General features: G+C 44.6%; 1 protein-coding gene and 1 pseudogene across 2 annotated transcripts; one reads left to right on the top strand and one right to left on the bottom strand.

The window, feature by feature from the left end:
• Positions 1 to 1,208: 1,208 nt before the first annotated feature.
• GIMAP4 (GTPase, IMAP family member 4) lies at positions 1,209 to 8,713 on the bottom strand. Of its 2 annotated transcripts, none has more exons than NM_001046060.2 (3): positions 8,666 to 8,713; positions 5,926 to 5,979; positions 1,209 to 2,917 (listed from the first exon to the last, which is right to left on the bottom strand). In NM_001046060.2, the coding sequence occupies exons 2-3, from the start codon at positions 5,963 to 5,965 to the stop codon at positions 1,998 to 2,000; spliced, it is 960 nt and encodes a 319-aa protein (NP_001039525.1). In that variant the 5' UTR covers positions 5,966 to 5,979; positions 8,666 to 8,713; the 3' UTR covers positions 1,209 to 1,997. The 2 variants fall into 2 exon arrangements, with proteins under 2 accessions (NP_001039525.1, XP_005205883.1); XM_005205826.4 differs by having other exon boundaries at positions 8,000 to 8,713.
• Positions 8,714 to 9,998: 1,285 nt separating this feature from the next.
• Positions 9,999 to 23,235, top strand: LOC100337142 (sulfate transporter-like; annotated as a pseudogene).
• Positions 23,236 to 23,770: the final 535 nt, after the last annotated feature.

A 23,770-nucleotide genomic window follows, 5' to 3' on the forward strand; every position in this document is an offset into this window, starting at 1 on the left:
AACCTGGGATGCAAGAATAAGAATAATTGAATGCATTTATACTGAAAATTACCACTGCAGCTAGCTTTTTTTTTTTTTTTTCATCTTAAACCTGAATTTAATTTTTTTGAGGGGTATGTGTTGTTCTTTGGTGGAATATTTGCTTGTGGAAAGTTGTAATACAATAGCATGTTAAATTCACACCTAAGAATTTTGACTGAAACACAAATGATGAAAACTATAGAGACTAAGTTCTCCCATATTCTGCAGAGTGAAACGGAATCTGTCCACTCAGAGTGACCGCCTCTGCTGTAGTCCTGTGCTTCTTTGCCAGGTGCTTCTCATATCCTTGAGCCTTTGCTAACTTCCCCGGTGGCACAGACAGTAAAGTGTCTGCCTACAATAGGAGAGACCTGGGTTCAATCCCTGGGTCAAGAAGATCCTCTGGAGAAAGACATGGTGACCCACTCCAGTACTCTTGCCTGGAAAATCCCATGGACAGACGAGCGTGGTAGGCTACAGTCCATGGGGTCATAAAGAGTCGGACATGACTGAGCAACGTAACTTCACTTTAGTGACTGAACAACAACAGCAATAGTTTCTTTCCAATAGTATGTTAGTTTCTATTGTACAGCAAAGTAAGTCAGCTATTGATAGATAGCAGCTGTGTTAAGGGTACAGTCCTGTGTGTTTGGGGGAAGTCAGTGCAAGGCATTATGTCCTCTTTTGGACAGAATGGGTTAGGGCATGGAGAAGATGATTTTAAGATGACCAAGCAAGGAGAGTTGGCATAGATCACGTGTGACCTTCAGACCATATTGGAAGAACATGGGAATGTGCTTGGGGAAAGCCTACAATTAAGAGGTGAAGAGGACCCATTGGAAGAGGAGAAAAGGGACAGGGATGTCTCTATTTTATCCATAGATTTAAAAGAATTTCTGCAGCAGGAAAGCCACAAAGGTCTCAGAAACCTCGGTTACACATAATTTCTACCAACATAATGGATGAATCCAAGGAGAATGTAGACTTTGACTGACAGAGGCGTTGAGAATGTGGCTCAAATCTTCCGGGGTTGGGGGGAAAGGGGAGGGGAGATGTCTGGAGGGTGGACCAAGTCTACACCAAAATCATCTTGAACTTTTACCAAAAAAACCTGAAATTCACCCCTGTTCTTAGAAGGAATAGTGGTGCTTTTCAAGGAAAAAAAAATTTTCCAATTTGCACAAGTATGAGAGAACAGAAGCATTTTATTAAAATAACAGTAAGCAAACAATTCATCTGCATGGGGCAGCTGTTAGTTTCACAGGAAAAGGAGAGAACTGGTTATTCAGCAAACTGTTTGTTGGTCAAAGACTTCCTACAGATACATCTGAACACACCAAGCATTATTCCCTTATCTGTTGAATATGTTTTGTGCCATTTGGCATTTCAGGTAGTTAAGTTCTGAAAGATCTATTTGCCAGAGAACCTTTGTTAGTAATGCTCAGCTGATAAGGAACAATTTGAGGCCTTCAGTAAAATTATAAGTGAACAAATTTCCATTCATCTAGAAAGATTTCTATCAGTATCTCCTTCTGTAAGTTTAACTAATGGAAAGAATTGATCTTTCTAATAAACTATAAGGGTAAGATGATCAATGCTGTCTAAAGACAAAATAAGTGAGAAAAAGCTGTAAGGGAAGATCACCCACCAATCTAGAAAGAATCTAGCGGAGAAATCTTTTCTAGGGATAAAGAGAGAAAGCTTGGGGTCATCTTCTTTGGTCTCCTGCATTCCCTGTCTTGGTGTCTCTGAGGAAGAATTCACAAATAAGGAGCATCAATACTTTCTGCTTTGGAGTTTCACAAGTTGAGAATTTATCCCTTTCCTGTTAAATCAATCAAACATATACCAATTATCAATACTGAACTTACTCTCCTTAGCCCTGAGAGTCTCAGAGAAAAAGGAGAATGCTCTGAGTTACGTGGGGCAGGACCACCCCAAAATATGCAGGAAATATAGAAAGATTTTCATGAAGTTTAATCCCTAAACAGAGGGAAGACAAAGGAAGCAACCTGTAACAAGGTATAGATGATTTCAAATATCTTATTCTGACGCAAAACATCATCTCTGGCTGTTTGCTGCCTTGAAACCCAGTGAGCCTCCATTTCTGCCAATTGCCTTTCCATTTCCACCTTCCGCTTTTGCTGTTCTAGTTCATCCTTCAGCTTCCTGATTTCCTCTTCAAGCTCCTGTTTTATCTGAGCTTTCACTCTCTCGAGCTCTGCTCTGTAATATTCTTGTAACACTTGGATTTGTTTCTGAATCTCCTCCTCGGTCTTCTGATACAGGCTATTCGTGTAGTATCGACCATTGCACTTGTCCACCACATCCTGGACCAGGGCCAGCAGCTGCTCCCTCTGGTTCTCCTGCTCGGCTCCTGTGGCCTTGTTGTTGAAAACACAGTAACGATCTCTGAACTCACGAATCAGCTCTCGGATGGCTGTAGGAGCGTGCTTTAAGTAATCACGGAAATCCATGCCTTTTAAGTCATCTTTCCAGGTGAATAAGAGAATTATGTGTTCCCTAGCTCTCTCTCCAAACATCGTCAGGATCTTCTCTGTGGCTTTCTGGTCTTCCAGCGTGTAACGGCCCACTGGGATGACCAGGAGCAGAGCGTGAGGCCCCGGGGAGGTCAGCACCATGCAGCGGGTAATCTCCTTGAGAGTCTCAGAGTCTGGGACCTCCGTGTCAAAGAGGCCAGGTGTGTCCACGATGACAACTTCTCTCCCCTTCCAGGTGCTGCTTCCTTTCTCACAGTGCTTGGTGATGGATACAGCCGAAAAGCTAGACGGAAATACTTCCTCTCTGAGGATGCTGTTTCCTGTTGCGCTTTTTCCTGCCCCAGTCTTACCCACTAAGACAAGTCTCAGCTGGGAATCTCTGGGGTTTGCAAGCCCTGGAACATCAGGAAACAGAAGACCCAGTGTTAGAATGAACTTCAAATGTCTCCCCTGCAAGGCTCCCGCCCACTGAATAAATATTCAACCCTGAATGTTCATTGGAAGGACTGATGCTGTAGCCGAAGCTCCAATACTTTGGCCACCTGATGCAAAGAGCAGACTCACTGGAAAAGATTCTGATGCTGGGAAAGTTTGAAGGCAAAAGGAGAAGCGGGTGGCAGAGGATAAAATGGCTAGACAGCATCACCAAATCAATGGACATGAATTTGAGCAAACTCCAGGAGAGAGTAGAAGACAGAGGAACCTGGCAAGCTGCAATCCATGGGCATGACTTAGCAAGTGAACAACAGTAACAACAGGTATTTTTCAGGATCCCTTTCAGCTTCTTACTCTGACCTTGTGGAAGCAAAAGCTCATAGAGGAGGAAACAATGTGATTAAGAAGAGGACTCTGAGTTGCTACCAGTAGCTGTTCTTCATAAGATAGGGGATAACACAAAATTGACTATGCATATTCGACTTCCTAGGAAAGTTGAAAGTTAATATCAGAGCAGTAGAGCACAGCAATTGAAACCTGAATTTAAACACCAAATCATCTACCAGCTCTTTCTGTGTTTGTATTTAGCAAGTCTCTGCATGTCTCTGCAATGTGTCTATAAAGTCAAAGTCCCCTGGATTTGTCAGGCATAGACCCAGGACCAGAGGGAAGGCAATTGACAGTCACATGTGAAAGCCTGTTTTTCCGAGAAGGCAGACCTTGCCAGGCGGCCCTTGAACTTAAGGGTCTGATTCCTGCATGAGGAATCCTATGTTATATTTACCCATTTCTGCTTTGAGACAATGCCTACATTATCCCACATACAACATCATAGACACTGTTACCAACTCCAGGTTATTTTCAGAGGCATCACCATTCACCCAGGCCCTCAGACTAGAAACCTAGGAGTCACCCTTGACTCCCCTCTTTCCCCTACCTTCCAGACCCAACCCATCAGCATGTTCTCTTGGCTCCAAATCTGTTCACCTGTCTCTGCTTTGAAGATCATCATTCCAGTCCAGATTCCATCACCACCCCTGCCTCAGCAGTCTCCTAACAGGTGTCTCCACTTCTACATTGTCCCTTTCAGTCTATTCTGTGAGGTGGGCTAATCTTTAAAAAATAGCAATCATGCTTGGGGCTGGTGCACTGGGATGACCCAGAGGGATGGTATGGGGAAGGAGGAGGGAGGAGGGTTCAGGATGGGGAACACATGTATACCTGTGGTGGATTCATTTCGATATTTGGCAAAACTAATACAATATTGTAAAGTTTAAAAATAAAATAAAATTAAAAAAAATATATCAATCAAACAGAACCAGGAACTTGAAGAAACCCCTACTGTGATGTCCACAAAATCTGTAGTTAATCTCCATCTCCCACACACTTTCTGATGAAGTGTTTGCTGCTGCTCCCTGAATCCCTAAGACAGAGTTTTACCCATTTCAGAACCAGAATCCTGGGATAAAAGAAGTAACCCAATGCTGCAAACACTGGATATGGGATGGCTAAGATTTATCTAAAAAAAAATGTACATGAGAATTCAGAGTATTCTTAATAGTTAGCCTCACAATAGAAGCTCCAACCTAAGGAGATCCCAGGGCATTGGTTGGCCTTAGAGAGAGGGTATAGGAAATTCATGGCCTGGCAGTGAAAAGGCACCAAGGACAGTGCCAACACCACAACCATTGCCCAATGCTGATATGTGGCCAATGGATGGCAAACTCTGAAGATGGCAGCCATAGCCACGAAGGAGTCCATCTCTGCACTCGTGCCTTTTGGGAAGGTGGATTCTCAGCTCCTCTCATCAGGATGCTGAGTCTGTTTCTCCAACCCTTCAGTCTGACTGGGCCATGTGACTTGCTTTGGATCATAGGATCATGAAAACATGGTTAAGCAGAGAATCCAAAAGCACTGACACATTGTGCTTTGCCTTCTCTTTCTGATTTTTGGAACCCTACACCTGCCCTGGACTAGCCTACTTGGTGAGGGCACAAGGCCCTGTTATCCCTGTCTGCCTGGCCGACCCAGAGCTTGCTGACCACCAGACATGTCTGTGAGGCTATCCAAGATATTGTGTTGCATCCTGAACCACCAGCTGAGCACCCACACATGAGTCAATCTGGCTGAGATTAGCCAGGTTGGTCCAGACCCAAGCACAGCCCAGTTCAGTCACTCAATTGTGTTCGACTCTTTGCAACCCCATGAATCGCAGCACACCAGGCCTCCCTGTCCATCACCAAGTCTTGGAGTTCACTCACACTCACGTCCATCGAGTTGGTGATGCCATCCAGCCATCTCATCCTCTGTCGGCCCCTTCTCCTCCTGCCCCCAATCCCTCCCAGCATCAGAGTCTTTTCCAATGAGTCAACTCTTCGCATGAGGTGGAAGTGACCCTCAAAATTAAGAGCCAACTAAATGGTTGCTGTTTTAGGTTCCTAAATTACAGGGTGATTTGCTGAACCAGCATAAGCTCAAATGATAGAATCTATTCCTAGGATAAAGGGGTAGAGGGAGGGTTATATGAGAAATGGAGTGATCAGTCTGTTGAGTGTGTTTCTTAGAGTGAGGCCACTGGGAGCAGGGAAATTAGGGGCCTGAATGAGGCATTGATCACCCCCACGCTCCTCCTTCCCAGTCCTCTCGGGCTGAAGAGAGGGGCAGAGAAACCACCTGGGAGGCCACAGCCCCTGATCCACGTGCCCACATGGCAGGAAGTAGCAAGTAGGAAACCTCATCAAGCCCGGGAGCAGGCAGGACATTGGAACTCTCCTCCTGCTCGCTGTTAAGCTACATCACAAGGAGGATGGATAGAGGGTGGAAAGAATGAGAGAGCAGAGCAAATGAGGGGAAAATGAGAAATGTGGTTGAAGATGTTTCACTCTTGTACAGGTTGGCTGGATGACAGGGCAAGAGAGTCCCAGCCCTCCCCACCAAGCCTGGCTGCCCTCCCCAAGCAGCCTCTCACCGTGGCTGGTCCTGGGTTCTCTGAGGTACTGGGCTGCCATTGTGGTTTGGATTCCTGGGAATAGAGAGACAGAACTATGTTATGTCAGGGAAATGCAGAACAAACCAGAAACATTGACCTCCTGTAAACAACACTTTCTTCATAAACTTGCTGCTCGATCTCTCCTCTATTTCTCAATACTTCTTAATTCTGCTTTCAGTCTCATTTTCAGACTGTCAAGTTTCTTTACACAGATGTTAGTGCTTCAAGTACTTCCTTGGCACTGGTTCTGGGTGCCCCTCCCGCCTCTATTCAATTATTGCTCTGAATGCCATTTATATGTAGTCTGCAGCCTGGACCCTTCCCAGTGTTACAACCTTTTCTATCCCAGTCAAATTCTCCATTTGGCAATTTTGTGGGCATCTCCAACCGATTTGGATAAAATGAAACCCTGACTTCCATCCCTGGCCTAACTCAAATTTCAGTAAATGGCATCACAAAATGGCTCATGAAGAACCTCGGGGCCATCTCTGAAACACTTCTTTCCTCACTTGCTCACAGTCCATCACCAAATCCTATAGATTTTAGTTCCCCAAATGAAAAAGTATCCATTTCTCCCCATCTCCATGTGAATCCAATCCTATCATTTGATTGCAATGCAGTAGGCTCCCAAATGATACTGTATCTTCAATCCCTCCTCTACTCAATAGTCAGAGGCCTTTTTAAAATTTGTAATCAAAGGATAATTGCTTTACAGCATTGTGTTGGTTTCTACCAAACATCAACATGAATCAGTCATAGGTTTACCATGTTCACTCCCACTTGAACATCCCTCCCACCTCCCTCCACATCCTGCCCCTCTAGGTTGTTACTGAGCCCCAGTTTGAGGTCCCTGAGTCATACAGCAAATTCCCATTGGCTATCTATTTTACATATGGTAATGTATATTTCCATGTTACTCTCTATATACATAGTCAGATGTCTTTTTGATATTTGGTTTTTTCTCATTTAGATTTTCTAATGGATTGTTTTTGTTTTTTATTTTTCAAATAGTTGAAAGCCCTTGGAATGATCCCAAAGGCCTTGCACGATCAATTTCTCTCTCTCTCTCTCAAAAAGCTTTAATCATACTGGCCTCCTCAGTGTCCCCTATATCCCCTAAGCTCCCCCCAGCTCTTAGATCTTTGAGGAGCACCTCCCCCTCCCTGGAGTACTCCCACCCCCACCCAATGGCCAACTGGTTTCTGCTCAGCCCTGAGGCCTCAGTGTTTTGTTATTTCTCCAGAGGGGGCCTCTCCACCCACATCATCAACCAACAAGACAGGTTTGGTCTGAAGTTTGTTCTAACTACACCCTAGAGTTTCTATAGAATACATACCACAATAGGAAGTGGTTTGATTTTTTTTACTGTCTCCTTGTAGACTGCTAGCTTTGTGATGGTGAACTGTCTGTGTCTTGCATACCCCCTTATTCCCGAGGAAGAAAGCACAGTATTGGACAAAGCATGGATCTCAAAAACTATTTGTTTAATGAATTACTTGATTAAAAAATACCCCACTGTTTCTTGCCTCCTCTGTGATTGAGCTTTATATCTCGCTTGCATCTGGCTGTGAAAAAACTTATCTTTTACTTATTAAAACCACATTGCTCTTGAAACATTGCATTACATTTTAGATGCTTTCTTTTATCACTACCTACTAAGGTTGGGCAATGGAGAAAGCCATTTGAAGAATTCTTAGCAGAGCAGATTTTAACTAGAACAGGCTGAAAACGCTATTTGCTAAAGATAGAGTCATCTGGTAGGAATGCATCAAATACAAAGTTGAAGCACTTTCTTTTGAAAGTCGATTAGGAATAAGAGTAGGAAATAGCTTCTTATAAACTGGGAACTGATATCACTGAATTTTAAAGAATAAGCTTTGTTCATAAAGTTCATGTTGGTTGTGGGCGTTAGGAGGAGTAAGATACCAGAAATAGGAACATACAAGGTTTGGGTTATTTCTTAAAGTCTGCTGTCCAGTCTGTGGACTCTGCCTCAGCATTCTTTAATGCTGTTCTGTTTATCCTAGTTCAGATATTAAACCAGAGGACTGACCTTGTCTACACACTGACACTGGATGGCTGAATTCTCCTCCTACTGTTTAAGGAACAAGCATCAGTGGGTCCCCTGCTTCTCCTGAATGGTAGATAGTAACATGGGTTGGCATCTCCCTCCTCCTGTCTTCTAAAAGCTTCTTTTCCCCAACTCGGGGTGAGGCCCAGGAAGAGACTGTCCCTGAGGAGGCAGGTCCAAAGGGGCAGCTCTGAGCAGAGAGTTAACTGGGTAACAGACTCACTGGTCCTGCTCTGCGTGCTGGTTTTGCAACAGGGGAAGTGCTGAGCTGTGCCTCTTACATCTCCTCGAGCTCTTCTCAACACCAGCTTCCCACAGAATGAATTCTGTCTGCTTGGTCAATGCTAACCCTGAAAACTTCAAGTTTTCTTATAAATTCTATGAATGGTGAGAGGAATCATTTGTTTGTACAAGTATCCTCTGAGCCATCGCCATGGAAAGAGGCATCAATTTGTAGGGCTCAGCCTTCAAAACAGATTGCAGCCTAAAATCATCAAAAACAGCAAACAGAAACCCAATGAGAAATATATTCTGAGAGCAAGTTTGCAAGGAGATTTAAGATACAGATCCAGGGGAGGAGTCCCCGTCCATCAAATCACACATTTCCCTCCCTCCCTCTCACCCCCACAAACACACCTCTTTCCTTACCTAGAAAATCTGGGGTCTGCTCCCTTCTCTTACTTTGAAGACAAGGCTGAACCAGGAGGTGATGCAAAGCTATTAAAAGGAGGAGACAGGAAGTGAGGGAGGAGCCATCCAAACTCACCCAAAAGACCTGCTGCCCCTGTGATCATCCAGGAGAGTTAGAACTCTTTGCAAAGATGAAACTGTTTTGTGTGGTTCCATATGGTTGCCCTGAGCCACATGGGTTATTAAGCTCATGAAATATAAGAAGTGTAATTGAAGAACTGATTTTTAAATTTTATTCCAAATTGTCTAATTGAAAGTTACAGTTGAATGGCCACACCTGCCTAGTCACTACCATACTAGGCCTTGCAGAGATTACAAAAGGGAGGGAAACAAGATGGGTCACGCTGTGAAAGTCGAGAAAAAACTACTGGGTCAAAACCAGAGTGCTGACGCTCAGAGTGTGGCCAAGATGGCAGGGTAGGAAGACCCTGAGCGTAACTCCTCCTATGGGCATGCCAGAATTATAAGCATCTAGAAAATAACTATGATCTAAGAACTAGTAGAAAAGATTTTCCACATCTAAAGGTAAAAAGAAGGAACCACAACAAGACAGATAGGAGGGAGTAAGGTCAAGACCTGCATCCCTAGGTAGGTGACTCACAAATGGGAAGATAATCACAACAACAGAGGTTTTCCCCAAGGAGCAAGGGATTGGGCCCCACTTCAGGCTCCCTGGAGGGGGGGTGTCCTGCACTAGAAAGATGAGCCCCCAAAATATCTGACTTTGTTGTGTCATTGCTAAGTTGTGTCTGGCTCTTTGTGACCCCATGGATGGTAGCCCGCCAGGCTCCTCTGTCCATGGGATTCTCCAGGCAAGAATCTTGGAGTGCGTAACCATTCCCTTCTCCAGGGGATCTTCCTGACCCAGGGATTGAATACACGTGTTCTGCATTGCAGGCAGATTCTTTATGACTGAGCCACCTGAGAAGCCCCAAAACATGTGACTTTGAAGGCTACAGGACTTATGCATGGGAGAGCGAGAAGGCATGGAAGCAGAGACCCCACTCTCAAAGGGCATGGACAAAATCTCTCATGCTCTGAGACCCAGTGCAGAAGCAGTGATATGACAGAAGCTTGAGGGAGACCCACTTGCTGATCTTGGAGAGCTGCCCAGAGAGGCAGGAGGCAATTGTATATCTATATATATATTTTTCAGGGATTGGAAGAATCAATATTGTGGAAATGTCTGTAACGATACTGTTCTACACTATCCAATGTAATCTACAGACTCAATGCAATTTCTATCAAATAACCAGTGGCACTTCTCACAGAATTAAAACACAAAATTTTACTATTTGTATGGGAACACAAATGACCCTGGATAGCTAAAACAATCTTGCCAATAAAATGAACATGGAAGAAGAGGACAAATTCTTAGAAATGTACAATCTCCCAACAGTGAACCAGGAAAAAATCAAATATATGAATAGACCAATAACCAGTTCTATAGTCTCCCTATTGGGAAATCTAACCGGGTCTCCCACTTGACAGGTGGGGATACTGGTAAAGAATCCACCCACAATGCAGGAGACCAGGGTTGAGAAGATCCCCTGGAGAAGGAAATGGCTACCCACTACAGTATTCTGGCCTGGAGAATTCCTTGGACTGTATAGTCCATGGGTTCACAAGGACTCGGACACAACTGAGTGACTTTCACTTTCACAATAACTAATCATGAAACTGAATGTGTTATTCAGACCAAGAAACAAAGTCCAGGACCAGATGGCTTCACAAGTGAATTCTATCAAACATTTATGAAAATGTTAGCAGCTATCCTCCTCAAATGATTTTTAAAAATTGCCGAGGAAGAAATACTTCCGAACTCATTGTATGAGGCCAGCATCACTCTGATATCAAAATCAGAAAAGATAACACACAAAAAGAAAAGTATAGGCCAATATCACTGATGAACATATATGCAAATGTCCTCAACAAAATATCAACAAACCATGCTGGGCTTTCACTCTAGAGTCACCTTCTGCACCTCCTAGATGGTGCCTGCATGCCACTCCCCTGCCCTGCCTGGCTGGGCCCTCCTCTTCCAGGGACCAGGCAATGGGTGGGCAAGGGGTCGATGGGTTAAAGGGACGCTGGCCTGGAGGTGGGCTGCCTCTGCCCACACCACCTTATCCCCTCAGTCCTGCCATGGTGGAAGATGCTCCTTGAAGGCAGGTTGTGTGTGGGTGGCCCAGAATCAAGCAGTTTGGAAAAGTCTCTTGACCCAGAAATCACAGAGAGCTATTCCAAAGTAGAAGGAATGCACTCAAACTAGCTTGGCCTGAAGGTAGAAAGTGAGAAGAGAGTCCTGCACCAGTTGCATTGAGAGATGAAGAGCTCCTATGTGAATTCGCCGATCTGATTTCTTGCTCAGCGAGGCTGGAACATCTATCTCCAGAAATGTCTTTGAAAAATAAAAAGCAAGATAACCTTTCATCTGAGGACTCCGTTAAAGGAAATAACCAATACAGGTCTCATGTAGGATCCCCCCTGGAGCATGAAGAGGAATCACGTAACAACTTTCAGCAATTTGAGACCAATGATCATTGCAGACCTTATCCTAGGGTCCACTTGGAGCCTTAAGAGAAACCAGATACTAACTTCAGGCAATTTGCCACAAAAACCTACAATTTCCAGTGCAATCCAACCAAACCCCAAAATATCATTTTTGGTTTCCTTCCTGTTTTGCAGTGGCTCCCAAAATGTAATCTGGAGGAAAACATTTTAGGAGATGTGATGTCTGGCTTGATTGGGGGCATCTTGTTGGTGCCCCAGCCCACTGCTTATTCTCTCTTGGCTGGCCAGGAAAATACCGATGGTCTACACACATCTTTTTTTGTCGTCTCACTTTACTTCCCATTGGGTCCTCCATCACATCTCTGTGGGCATCTTTGGAGTGTTGTGCCTTATGACCAGTCAGCTGTAGTTGACTGAGAATTGTACAGAGCTGGCAGTGACACTGCCCATGTTGCTCCTTCTTTGGGAATGGTTTCAGGTGGGAACACACTATTAAGCCAGACATCAGGCAAGATATGTAACACAAGTAGCTATGACATTATAGTTGACAGTATGGTCACCTTTAAGGTTGGAGTTTTTCAGGCAGCAATGCGCTCTATCAAGTGGGCTTTGTTTCAGTCTCTCTCTCAGATGCCTTGCTGAGTGGATTTGTCACCTGTGCCTCCTTCACAGCTGTTACATCTCAGGCCAAGTATCTCCCTGGACTCAGACTCCATTGGAGTAATGGTGGGGATTATTCATTAGTGAAAGTGAAAGTGTTAGAAGCTCAGTCATATCTGACTCTTTGTGACCCCATGGACTGTAGCCCACCAGGCTCCTCTGTCCATGGGACTTCTCCAGACAACAATACCGGAGTGGGTTCCCGTGCCCTCCTCCAGGGGATCTTCCTGACTCAGAGATACACTCTGCGTCTCTTAAGTCTCCTGCATTGGCAGGTGCATTCTTTATCACTAGTGCCACCTTGAAAGCCAAATCCCTGGAGAGCCCTAAGTAAATTTAAGAATCTGCCCAAGATGTGGTGCTTTCCTGGAAGCTCAGCTGGTAAAGGATCCGCCTGTGATGCAGGAGACTCCTGTTCAGTCCCTGGGTTGGGAAGATCCCCTGGAGAAGGGGACGGCTACCCACTCTAGTATCTAGAGAATTCCATGGATGATGTGGAGGATTAACTGAATGGATACAGTTATCTCATTTGGTACTGTGCTGTCCTCTGAACCAAGTACTGAAATAGGCCTGCTTATTGGAGTTGGTTTTTCTTGTTTTCGCTCATCCTCTACACTCAGAAGTCAAAGACTTCATTGCTTGGCCCAACAAAAAAGCCTGAAATCTTTGAATCCATGTCTGCCTACAAGACCTGTCAGGCTAAGTCAACCATCAAGGTTGTCCACTAGAAATCCACTCTCTATTACATGAACAGAGAATATTTTAAATCTTTTTTATAAGCCACCACCCCCCAATCCAGTCTTAGTAACCAGTTAAGTTCAGTCACTCAGTTGTGTCCGACTCTTCGTGACCCCATGGACTGCAGCCCGCCAGGCCTCCCTGTCCATCACCAAATCCCAGAGCTTGCTGAAACTCGTGTCCATTGAACCTGTGATGCCATCCAATCATTTCGTAGGCAGCTCAGAAGAAGGTAGCAAAGAAAAAGATCAAAAGGGAAATAGCCGCTCTCAGTGGAATCCAGGATGAAGTTTCAGTGCGACTTTCCCATTCCTTAGAGTTCCACACCATCGTGACTGACTGCAGTGCAATACAGCTTTTAGATCCAGCAGGGATCCACGTGATGAAAGAAGTTCTCAGGGTTTATGAAGCCTTTGGCATCCAGGTTCTGCTGGCTAAGTGCAATCCCTCTGTGAGGGACTCCCTGGCCCAGGGAGAGTACTGGAGAAAAGAAGAGGAAAATCTCTTTTACAGTGTATGTGAAGAATGACTTTTGCAGAAGACTCTCAAAACTCGAAAGATGTTCCCACTGGTCTGAGCTTTTCCAGTGATTGAGAAAGTAGATGGAAGGAAGGAATACTGTCTAGCCAGTTGTTTAAAAGTTCAAGTGTGCAGCATGTTGTGCCGTGGACCTGGAAATTGTCCCCTCCTGGAGATTTTGGCCTTTTGGCTGGACAGAACTGTGCCTTTGAAGCTGATGGCCGTCGTCAATACATAAATGCAGCAGAGCTTTTAGTTAGGCAGAATCAAAAAGAAGAAACTACCGAGGTTTTCAGCTTTCTTGCACATATGGAATTATATGAGTATCTGTTGAATTGAACTGTAATTCAGTTCAGAGGCTCAGTCATGTCCGACTCTTTGTGACCCCATGAATTGCAGCACACCCGGCCTCCCTGTCCATCACCAACTCCCACAGTTCACTCAAACTCATGTCCATCGAGTCGGTGATGCCATCCAGCCATCTCATTCTCTGTCGTCCCCTTCTCCTCCTGCTCCCAATCCCTCCCAGCACCAGAGTCTTTTCCAATGAGTCAACTCTTCACATGAGGTGGCCAAAGTACTGGAGTTTCAGCTTTAGCATCATTCTTTCCAAAGAACACCCAGGACTGATCTCCTTTAGAATGGACTGGTTGGATCTCCTTGCAGTCCAAGGGACTCTCAAGAGTCTTCTCCAACTGTAGAGTAGCCCCCAGATTTAATGACCATCTTGTTTTAGGAGATAAGCATCTGGACTCTTCCTTTCTTAGGAGGTGAAGGGGTAAAGATGGCATTTACATGAGAAGTCCTGGAGCCTGTTTGGCAGGGTTCCCTAGAGAGGGAGTAGAACGGATGTAGGGAAAGAATACTGTGTCTGGTCCTGCAAGAGCAGGTCAAGAGGCTTCCCGAGTGCAGGTTAGTAATTAGACAAGCTTGTGTTCACTTTGGGCTTCCCTAGTCCTTGTCTTCCCTGACCACCCCGCCCTGCCACCCCCAGATGGCACTCAGGTCTCTGACAATTCATCTCAGGCAAAGTCTTACCAAGAGTCTAATGGCTAAGCAGGTTTGCAAAATCCTACCAGTCAGCCGAACTTTATACAGAATACTCTTGACGATACACTTGATGCTTTTAGTCAGTCTTTTTGTTAGGGTAAGTAGGTAAGAAAAGAGCTCCTCAAAATCAGCCAACCCAATGAGAATCCTCCCTGTCTCTTCTGTGATCCCTACCTGTCCCTGTTTCTGAGGACTTCTTCCCATTAAGCGCTGTGTGCTTCCCATGGAATCTGTCCTAAACTGCTGTATCTGATGAGCAGTGAGTAACGAGTTGGCCAGGCAAAAGGTAAAATGCTGGCTGGGTAATTTTGTGTAGCCTTTACTTTTTTTTATTTGGCTGCACTCGGTCTTTGCTGCTGCACCTGGGCTTTTCTCTAGTTGCAGAGAGTAGAGCTAATCTCCAGTTGCAGGGAGTGTGGGTTTGTCTTGCTGGGAGGCATGGGCTCTAGGGCACGTGGGCTTCATTAGTTGTGGCACAGGAGCTCTAGAGCACAAGTTCAGTACTTGTGGCACACAGGCTTAGTTGCTCTGCAGTATGTGAGATCCTCCCAGACTAGGGATGGAACCTGTGTCTCTTGTATTGGCAGGAGGATTCTTTACCACTGAGCCACCAGGGAAGCCCATATGTAGCCTTTTAAATGAGCCTGAAGCAAATTGTTCAGGATAGATTGCAAAAAGGCATGATTGACAGCTTCCCTTAAGAATTTATTTATTTAGCAGTGAGTTGTTTTTTCCTTCCCATGATATTTTAGCAAGGGTCAACTGGGAATTGACAGTCTTTTGCATATTGAGAAGCTGCTGGTCGTCTTTATTTACTCAGCAAGAAAAATTTATTGTAACCAATGGAAAAGAATGAACATAAGTGTAGTCTGCTTCCCAAAGAACATCAATAATTAATCTACAGATGTTTTTAGTGAAAACAGAGTGAAAGCTTACTGCCATGCACCCTATTGATATACAAAGAATACTGATGACAGTGACAGCTTTCAACTCTATGAAACAAGGTGAAAATGAAAGTCACTCAATCATGTCCAACCTTTTGCGACCCCATGGACTGTAGCCCGCCAGGCTCCTCTGTCCATGGAATTCTCCAGGCAAGAATACTGGAGTGGGTTGCCATGCCCTTCTCTAGGATGTCTTCCCAACCCAGGGATTGAACTCAGGCCTCCTGCATTGCAGGCTCTTTGAATCCTCTAAAACTATTATGTAAGAGGATTTAGAAGCATCACATTCATACAACCCAGATTCTGTGGGTGAATTATTTATGATAGCTGATCACAGGTTGTGGCATAGCAAGATTTCCTTTTCAAAAGCAAGTATGCCCAACATTGAAAGCTTAAAGTTCTGTATCTGGGCTTTTATGGGTGAAGAAAATAAACAGATTTTCCAAAGCTAGGACTAGGAGACTAGTTTATGTGAAAATAAATAGCACACTATTTTAAACAAATGAGATAAAAATAGCAAAAATGCAACATCAATTTTAACCCACTCCTACATTCTAAAATGACTACTGGTTTTTCCAGTAGTCATGTATGGATGTGAGAGTTGGACCATAAAAATGGCTGAGTGCCAAAGAACTGATGTTTTTGAACTGTGGTGTTAGAGAAGACTCTTGAGAGTTCCTTGGACTGCAAGGAGATCAAACAAGTCAATCCTAAAGGAAATCAATTCTAAATAGTTATGAGAGGGATTGATACTGAGGCTGAAGGTCCAATACTTTGGCCACCTGATGCAAAGAGCTAACTCATTGAGAAAGACCCTGATGCTGGGAAAGATTGAAAGCAAGAGGAGAAGGGGAAGAGGATGAGATGGTTGGATGGCATCACCAACTCGTTGGACATGAGTTTGAGCAAGCTCCAGGAGTTGGTGATGGACAGGGAAGCCTGGCATGCTGCAGTCCATAGGGTTGGAAAGGGTCAGACACCACTTAGTGACTGAACAACAACAACATTCTAAAACGTTAAAGTATTCATGAAAAGCAAAACTTATGAGTAGAGCACCTATTAGAGGGGGAGACTTAAAAAAATTTTTTTTATATTTTGTATTGGAGTATAGCTGATTAAGGAGTGGGACACTTTTAAAATATCTTTTTTGTTGGCTCCATAAATTGCAAGTGTTGCTTCTCTTTGGGGAGAGCTCTGCCCATCATGAAAAATGCCTTTCTGTTATTAAAGCAAAGCAGTTTCTCATGAGCTAGATTTCTGTTTTGAGGTGATTGACATCATGATTCCATGTCATAGTGTCCTGAGTGTTGACATCCTTTTAGAACTTAAGTCTAGAAATTCAGAAATGTTAGCTGCTCTTTGTATTTGTCTTTTGTTCACTGTTTGTAGCCAATATTTGCTCTTTCTCTTCAGTCTTATGAATAGTAAAATTAAAAAAATTAGCAAACCAAATCAAATAATACATTAAAAGGGTCATATACCGGGATCAGGTGGATTCATCCTACGGATATGAGGATTTTTCGATTTCTGCAAACCAGTGTGATATGCCATGTTAACAAATTGAAGAATAAAAAAAAAATTCAATTATCTCAATAGATGTAGAAAAACTTTTTGATAAAATTCAGCATCCATTTATAATAAAAAATCTCCAGGAAGTGGACATAAAGGGAACATCAGTTCAGTTCAGTTCAGTTCAGTCACTCAGTTGTGTCCAACTCTTTGCAACCCTATGAACCGCAGCACACCAGCTCTCCCTGCCCAGCACCAACTCCTGGAGTCCACCCAAAACTGTGTCCATTGAGTCGGTGATGCCATCCAACCATCTCATCCTCTGTCATCCCCTTCTCCTCCCACCTTCAATCTTTCCCAGCATCGGGGTCTTTTCAAATGAGTCAGCTCTTTGCATCAGGTGGCCAAATATTGGAGTTTCAGCTTCAACATCAGTCCTTCCAATGAATATTCAGGACTTATTTCCTTTAGGATGGACTGGTTGGATCTCCTTGCAGTCCAAGGGACTCTCAAGAGTCTTCTCCAACACCACAGTGCAAAAGCATCAATTCTTCGGGGCTCAGCGTTCTTTATAGTCCAACTCTCACATCCATACATGACCACTGAAAAAACCATAGCCTTGACTAGATGGACCTTTGTTGACAAAGTAATGTCTACCTCAACACAATAAAGGCCATATATGACAAACCCATGGCTTTCCTGGTGGCTCAGTGGGAAAGAAGCCACCTGCCAGTGCAAGAGATGTGGGTTCAATCTCTGGGTGGGGAAGATCCCTTGGAGAAGGGAATGGCTACCGACTCCAGGTGTTCTTGCCTGGGAAGTCCCACAGACAGAAGAGCCTGGCAGCTACAGTCCACCGGGTCCCAGAAGAGTTGGATATGACTTAGTGACTAAATAACAACAATGACAAACCCATAGCAAACATCATAGTCAACAGTCAAAAGCTGAAAGCACTCAGTCTAGGATCAGGAGCAAGTTGATAATGCCCACTCTTGCCACTTTGGCTGAACATAGTTTTGGAAGTCCTAGCCACAGTAATCAGAAAAGAAAAAGAAATAAAAGGAATCTACATCAGAAAGGGAGAAGTAAACCTGTCACTGTTTGCAAATGACGTGATACTATATATAGGAAATCCTAAAGAAAACTACTAGAGCTCATCAGGGAGGTCAGTGAAGTGCAGGATACAAAATTAATACAGAGAAATCTGTTGCATTTCTATACACTAACAAAGAACTATCAAAAAGAGAAATTAAGGAAACAATCCCATTTATCTTTTCATAAAAAAGAAATAAATACCTAGGGGTAAGACTTCACTTTGACTTTTCACTTTCATGCATTGGAGAAGGAAATGGCAACCCACTCCAGTGTTCTTGCCTGGAGAATCCCAGGGACAGGGAAGCCTAGTGGGCTGCCGTCTATGGGGTCGCACAGAGTCGGACACAACTGAAAAGACTTAGCAGCAGCAGCAAGTCTACCTAAAGGAGATGAAAGACCTGGACTCCGAAAACTATACCACATTGATGAAGGAAATTGAAGACAACACAAAGAGATAGAAAGACATATCACGTTCTTAAATTGGAAGAATTAACATTGATAAAATGACCATACTACCTAAGGTGATTTACAGATTCAATGCAATCCCTATCAAATTACCAATGGCATTTTTAAAGAACTAGAAGAAATAATTTAAAATTTTTGTATGGAAACACAAAAGATTTTGAGAAGTCAAAACAATTTTGAGAAAGAACAAAGTGGGAGGAATTATGCTGTCTGTAATCAAAACAATATCAACAGTAATCAAGACAGTATGGTATTGGAGCAAAAACAGACACATAGATTAATGAAATGACCCAAATCAGCCAAAATATTGCACAAGGCCTCAAGGTCGGTGATGCCATCCAGCCATCTCATCCTCTGTCGCCCCCTTCTCCTCCTGCCTCCAATCCCTCCCAGCATCAGAGTCTTCTCCAATGAGTCAACTCTTCGCATGAGGTGGCCAAAGTACTGGAGTTTCAGCTTTAGCATCATTCCTTCCAAAGAAATCCCAGGGCTGATCTCCTTCAGAATGGACTGGTTGGATCTCCTTGCAGTCCAAGAGACTCTCAAGAGTCTTCTCCAACACCACAGTTCAAAAGCATCAATTCTTCGGCACTCAGCTTTCTTCACAGTCCAACTCTCACATCCATACATGACCACTGGAAAAACCATAGCCTTGACTAGACGGCCCTCTGTTGGCAAAGTAATCTCTCTGCTTTTCAATATGCTATCTAGGTTGATCATAACTTTCCTTCCAAGGAGTAAATGCTTTTTAGTTTCATGGCTGAAGTCACCATCTGCAGTGATTTTGGAGCCCCCAAAAAATAAAGTCTGACACTGTTTCCCCATCTATTTCCCATGAAGTGATGGACCAGATGCCATGATCTTCATTTTCTGAATGTTGAGCTTTAAGCCAACTCTTTCACTGTCCTCTTTCACTTTCATCAAGAGGCTTTTTAGTTCCTCTTCACTTTCTGCCATGAGGGTGGTGTCATTTGCATATCTGAGGTTATTGATATTTCTCCCGGCAATCTTGATTCCAGCTTGTGCTTCTTCCAGCCTAGCGTTTCTCATGATGTACTCTGCATAGAAGTTAAATAAGCAGGGTGACAATATACAGCCTTGACGTACTCCTTTTCCTATTTGGAACCAGTTTGTTGTTCCATGTCCAGTTCTAACTGTTGCTTCCTGACCTGCATACAAATTTCTCAAGAGGCAGGTTAGGTAGTCTGGTATTCCCATCTCTTTCAGAATTGTGTACAGTTTGTTGTGATCCACACAGTCAGGAATAGCGGCTGGAATTGGAACCGGAACTGCCAGCCTAACCACCTCCATCCAAAACTATCAGGCACTATCTAAAGACGTATCAGACAGCCTCCAGGAAATGCCCCAATGTCTAATAACTGTTCAAAATCAACTCGATTCCTTGGCGGCTCTAGTGTTACAAAATAGAAGGGGATGAGATCTACTCACTGTAGAAATGGGAGGTTTCTGCCTTTCTCTGGATGAATGCTGCTGCTTCTATGCCAACCAGTCAGGTGTTGTCCAGGAAGCTGCAAAAAAACCCTACAGATCGAGCCTATCAAATTGGCCAGAGATTAAGCCACCTCTGGCAGTCATGGTTGGCGGATTGGAACTGGATGCCTTGGGTTTTGCCCCTTCTTGGACCATTCATGTTCATTATCCTCCTATTTACGTTTGGACCTTGTTTCTTTAATCTTTCCAGGGATTCCTCCAGGACTGAATTTGAGCCATTTCTCTAGATCAAGTCAAGACTGTTCTTCTGTTTGAGACCCTGGCAGCTAGGATAGAAAATCAACATTATGGGCCTTAGACTTCCTTCCTCCCAGACCACAAGCCCCGGCCCCTCATTTAGCACAAAGAAGCCCTGAACATTGACAACGCCCATCTCTCTTTCTCTTTCTGTATATTCCTTAGGGTCTGGAATGAAGGAAAGCTACCTGGCTCAAAATAACCTAGAGTTAAAACTCCCCTCTAGGTCCTCCCCACCATTTTATACAGAATAAAGAACTTTCTACCTGAAGAAAGGAATGAACATGAAGATTGGTTACGTTCAGCTCCTAGCCGATCCCAGTCTGTGGCCCGTCTCAGGAATTCCTTGCCCCAGTTGTTGAAAGTGAACTAATCAAAAGCAATCTTGAGGAAAAACAGACCCCCTCAAAACAATATATCTCTGCATACATATGTTTTCCATATATACCACTCTCTTCTTGACTTAGTGCAGCAGTTCCCCTGGTCTGACTGTTGCACCTTCTCGCCTTATTAAAGGTGATCTGTTTCTGTAGAGTATCAGTCTCATTCTTTCTCCGAACCTTGCCTTCTCTAGTTCCTTTACCTTACAATGACTACATCAAAAAGCCAAGAAACAACAAATGTTGTGAGGAAGTGGAGAAAAGGGAACCTCATGTACTATTGATAGTGTTAGGTAGTTAGAATAGGAAATAGGAGTCCAAAATGGAGGTGGCTAAAAGACAAGGAAGGGGAAAGCCCATGAAAATAGAACAAAGCAAGGTCAAAGGAACGTCCAAGGACCTGAGTGAGGACCTCAGGTAGAACAAACAACATTCCTGTCTAGCCCAGTTTATATAGGGCACGCCCACGGGGAGGAAAAAAACAAATGAAAAGAGGAGCCAAAGGGCTCTCTCTCGCTCTCGCTCTCTCTATCTCTTTCTCCCACCTGTTGGCTCGCATCTTTGGGTTGACATGCCCTCACGCCTGGATGATGGATTTTCCTGCTATTTTCTAAATACAATAGAGGTGTAACACGGAGCTGTAACACTGATTTGTCTAAGAGCTACAACACGGTCTGTTAGATACCTGAGAGCTATAACACAGTCTGCCCAAGACCCGAGAGCTGTGACGAGCTGAGGACTTTAATGTCTGTCACTTCAAATCTTTGTTGTGATGAGACAGAACTGAGGAGCATACACTCACCTGATATCTATGGTGCCATGACTCGGATTTACCCTGGCTGAAAGAACCTCCGTGTGGCCCCAGGAAGGTGGAGGCCAAGCACAGCAGGAGCCCAACTCAGCAAAAGCTCCCACAGTAGAAGCAGAACAGTAAGAAACCTAAGCTCAAGGGAACTGACAAGAGGCCCATCGTGCTGGAAACTGGGACAGAGAAAAACGAACTCAGCAGAAAGCTCACGCAGCTCAGTCTCAGATTCCAGAAGACCTCCGGTTAAGGTAGGAGGTCCTCGCTCCTATGGCTGTAGGGACATATGCCTAATGAAATCTCATTTCCTTTACAATCTCTAGTTTCTTGTTTCCTCAAACCCCCCGTGAACAGATGGGCAGCAGTGGGCACAATTGAGGGACTCTCGAGAGGCTACTCTTTGGTACGTCCCAAAGGCACTATCTGCTGGGCCCCAGTAGCTGTTACCCAAGCCAGTGGGGGTTCTTCTGTCCTTACTCTTCTTTGTGCCAAGGATCAGGCCAATGAAAACTGTGAGCACCAGTCAGATTTGAGATATTTAGCAGAATTTTCAGCAGGCTATGAAGGGGATTCCTTGGCATGGTTTTCCCACTGCTTTTTCCTCCTGTCCTTCAGATCTCTCCTGAGACTTGAGCCTGGCCAAAACCCAGAATGCCTGGCTTCAGGACCTAAGGAAGCTCGGGCTCTGATGTCTCATTGCAAAAATTCAGTGAGAGACAAAGCGATAAGTAAGAGGTGGATTTGTTAGGATTCAGAGAGAAGCGCAGTCTTCAGGGTGTGGGCCATTGCTGAGGACAAGGGCTCTGGCCATGGAATGCTGCCTGGCTAGGTTTTGCTAGCCAAAATGAATTCATGTGCTGATGAGGGGGAGGATCATCCCAACCATTGGGGAATCACCCCCTCCTCCATCTTTTGACAGTGCCTTGGAGCTCTGGGTGTGTCTTTTGGCTTACAGATTGGGGATTAAGGTTTACTTGAATTTGACTTGTCATCTTGGACCCAGTTGATTTTAATCGATTTACATTATGTCCCTGTGCTATGTGCTTCTTTCAAAGGTCGTGCCCTGCCCCCTTCCCTCCTGTTTCATGCTCGTTTCCTAAGCCCCATCCAGGCCCACAATGTCACCTCTACAATCTTCTGGAGGGACAACCAGAAAATAGCTGGCCCTTGGAAGGGAAATACTGTATAATATCCAATCCATCTAGATATTCAAGCCTTCATCTTCCATGTTTCCTACAACATGTGCAACATCAGCATCTCTCAGTGAACCCCCTAGGGTGGGGGACAGGCACACAATGCCTGCTATAAGTCCATCAGTTGGCATCCCTTCAAAGGCAATTGGACTTCCAGGGATAATGTTTGCCACTTTGGGAGTTAGCCCTGCAGGCCGTTTGGGCTCAAACCCTTACCACCATTCTCCTAAATTTACAATAATACCCCTGGATCAAATCTCCACTCCACTTTTACGGAACATTTGGTCTGTTGCCTCTTGACAAATTTGTTCTTAAGCCAATGACTAACTCCTACAATCAGGACCCTGCCCCCTTGTAGGCAATGTTGCTCCACCCAGCCTATTATTAAAATACCTTCATGTCCCTAACAGGGCCAGATAACCCACTCATTTGTCACTACTTCCGTTATTACCTAACGTGGGTCTATGACAACGAAATATTTACCTGTGGAGACACCCTAACCTGCTCTTAAGGAGGACTAGGGGAAGAAATCAATGACTTAAATCCCTTAGAACAGTAAGAGGACAAGGCTTGTGACTGTTTCACTGTTTCCCAGTCTCAGGGCACAGGCTTGGATTGCTTTACATCATGATATCTATTCCCATCTGTCGTGAACAAACTGGCAATGAGTTAAAATCACAACCTCTTAATCCTACCCAGCACTGGTCATGCTGGAGACCTTGGAGATGCCCAACTCCAGCCTGGGGGTCCCAGGAGGTCAACCTGCCTTGACCTGCCTAGGGGTCTGGTCCTCGAAAGGTTGTCACACCTAAACCTGCTCAGGGATCTGCCAGTCCAGGGGTCCCAGGAGGTCGTCACACCTCGACCTGCCCAGGAACCCAATTCTCGGGAGGACCTCGAGCCTTGACCTGTCCGGGGATTTGATCTCCAGGAGGCTGTCATGCCTCAGCCTGCCTGGGGATCTTCACCCTGACCTGGGGATGCCTGGCTCTCAGGTTGCAACAGTACTGGGTAGGATAAGCTTCAGAATGACTCACCCCTAAGAAAGTCCACCCATGGAAATAGAAGGAAGCCTATTACTTGTGGGACTATGCCCAGTCTCAGCAATAACTCGAGAGCCCAATGAGAACCCCATTGCCTTTCTGGAAAGGCTAAAAGAAGCCCTCCAAAAGTTTACCAATCTGGACTTAGACTCTTACGAGGGACAGGTGATTTTAAAGGACAAATTCCTGTCCTAGTGTGCATCAGATTAGCAGCAGGACCCTGCTTCTCCTTTAGATGAGATGGTCCAGACAGATGAGATGGTCCACCAATACCTTTTATAACAGAGAACAGGAGAAGGAGGCCAAGGCCCAGGAGAGGGAGAGAAGGAAAGAGACAAGGCATGCCCAGATGCTGGCCGCCCTACACGGAAGCCCTATTTCAAACCCTGAGTCCTTAAA

Source organism: Bos taurus, chromosome 4 (genome assembly GCF_002263795.3).
Source record: "Bos taurus isolate L1 Dominette 01449 registration number 42190680 breed Hereford chromosome 4, ARS-UCD2.0, whole genome shotgun sequence".
Classification (NCBI taxonomy): domain Eukaryota; kingdom Metazoa; phylum Chordata; class Mammalia; order Artiodactyla; family Bovidae; genus Bos; species Bos taurus.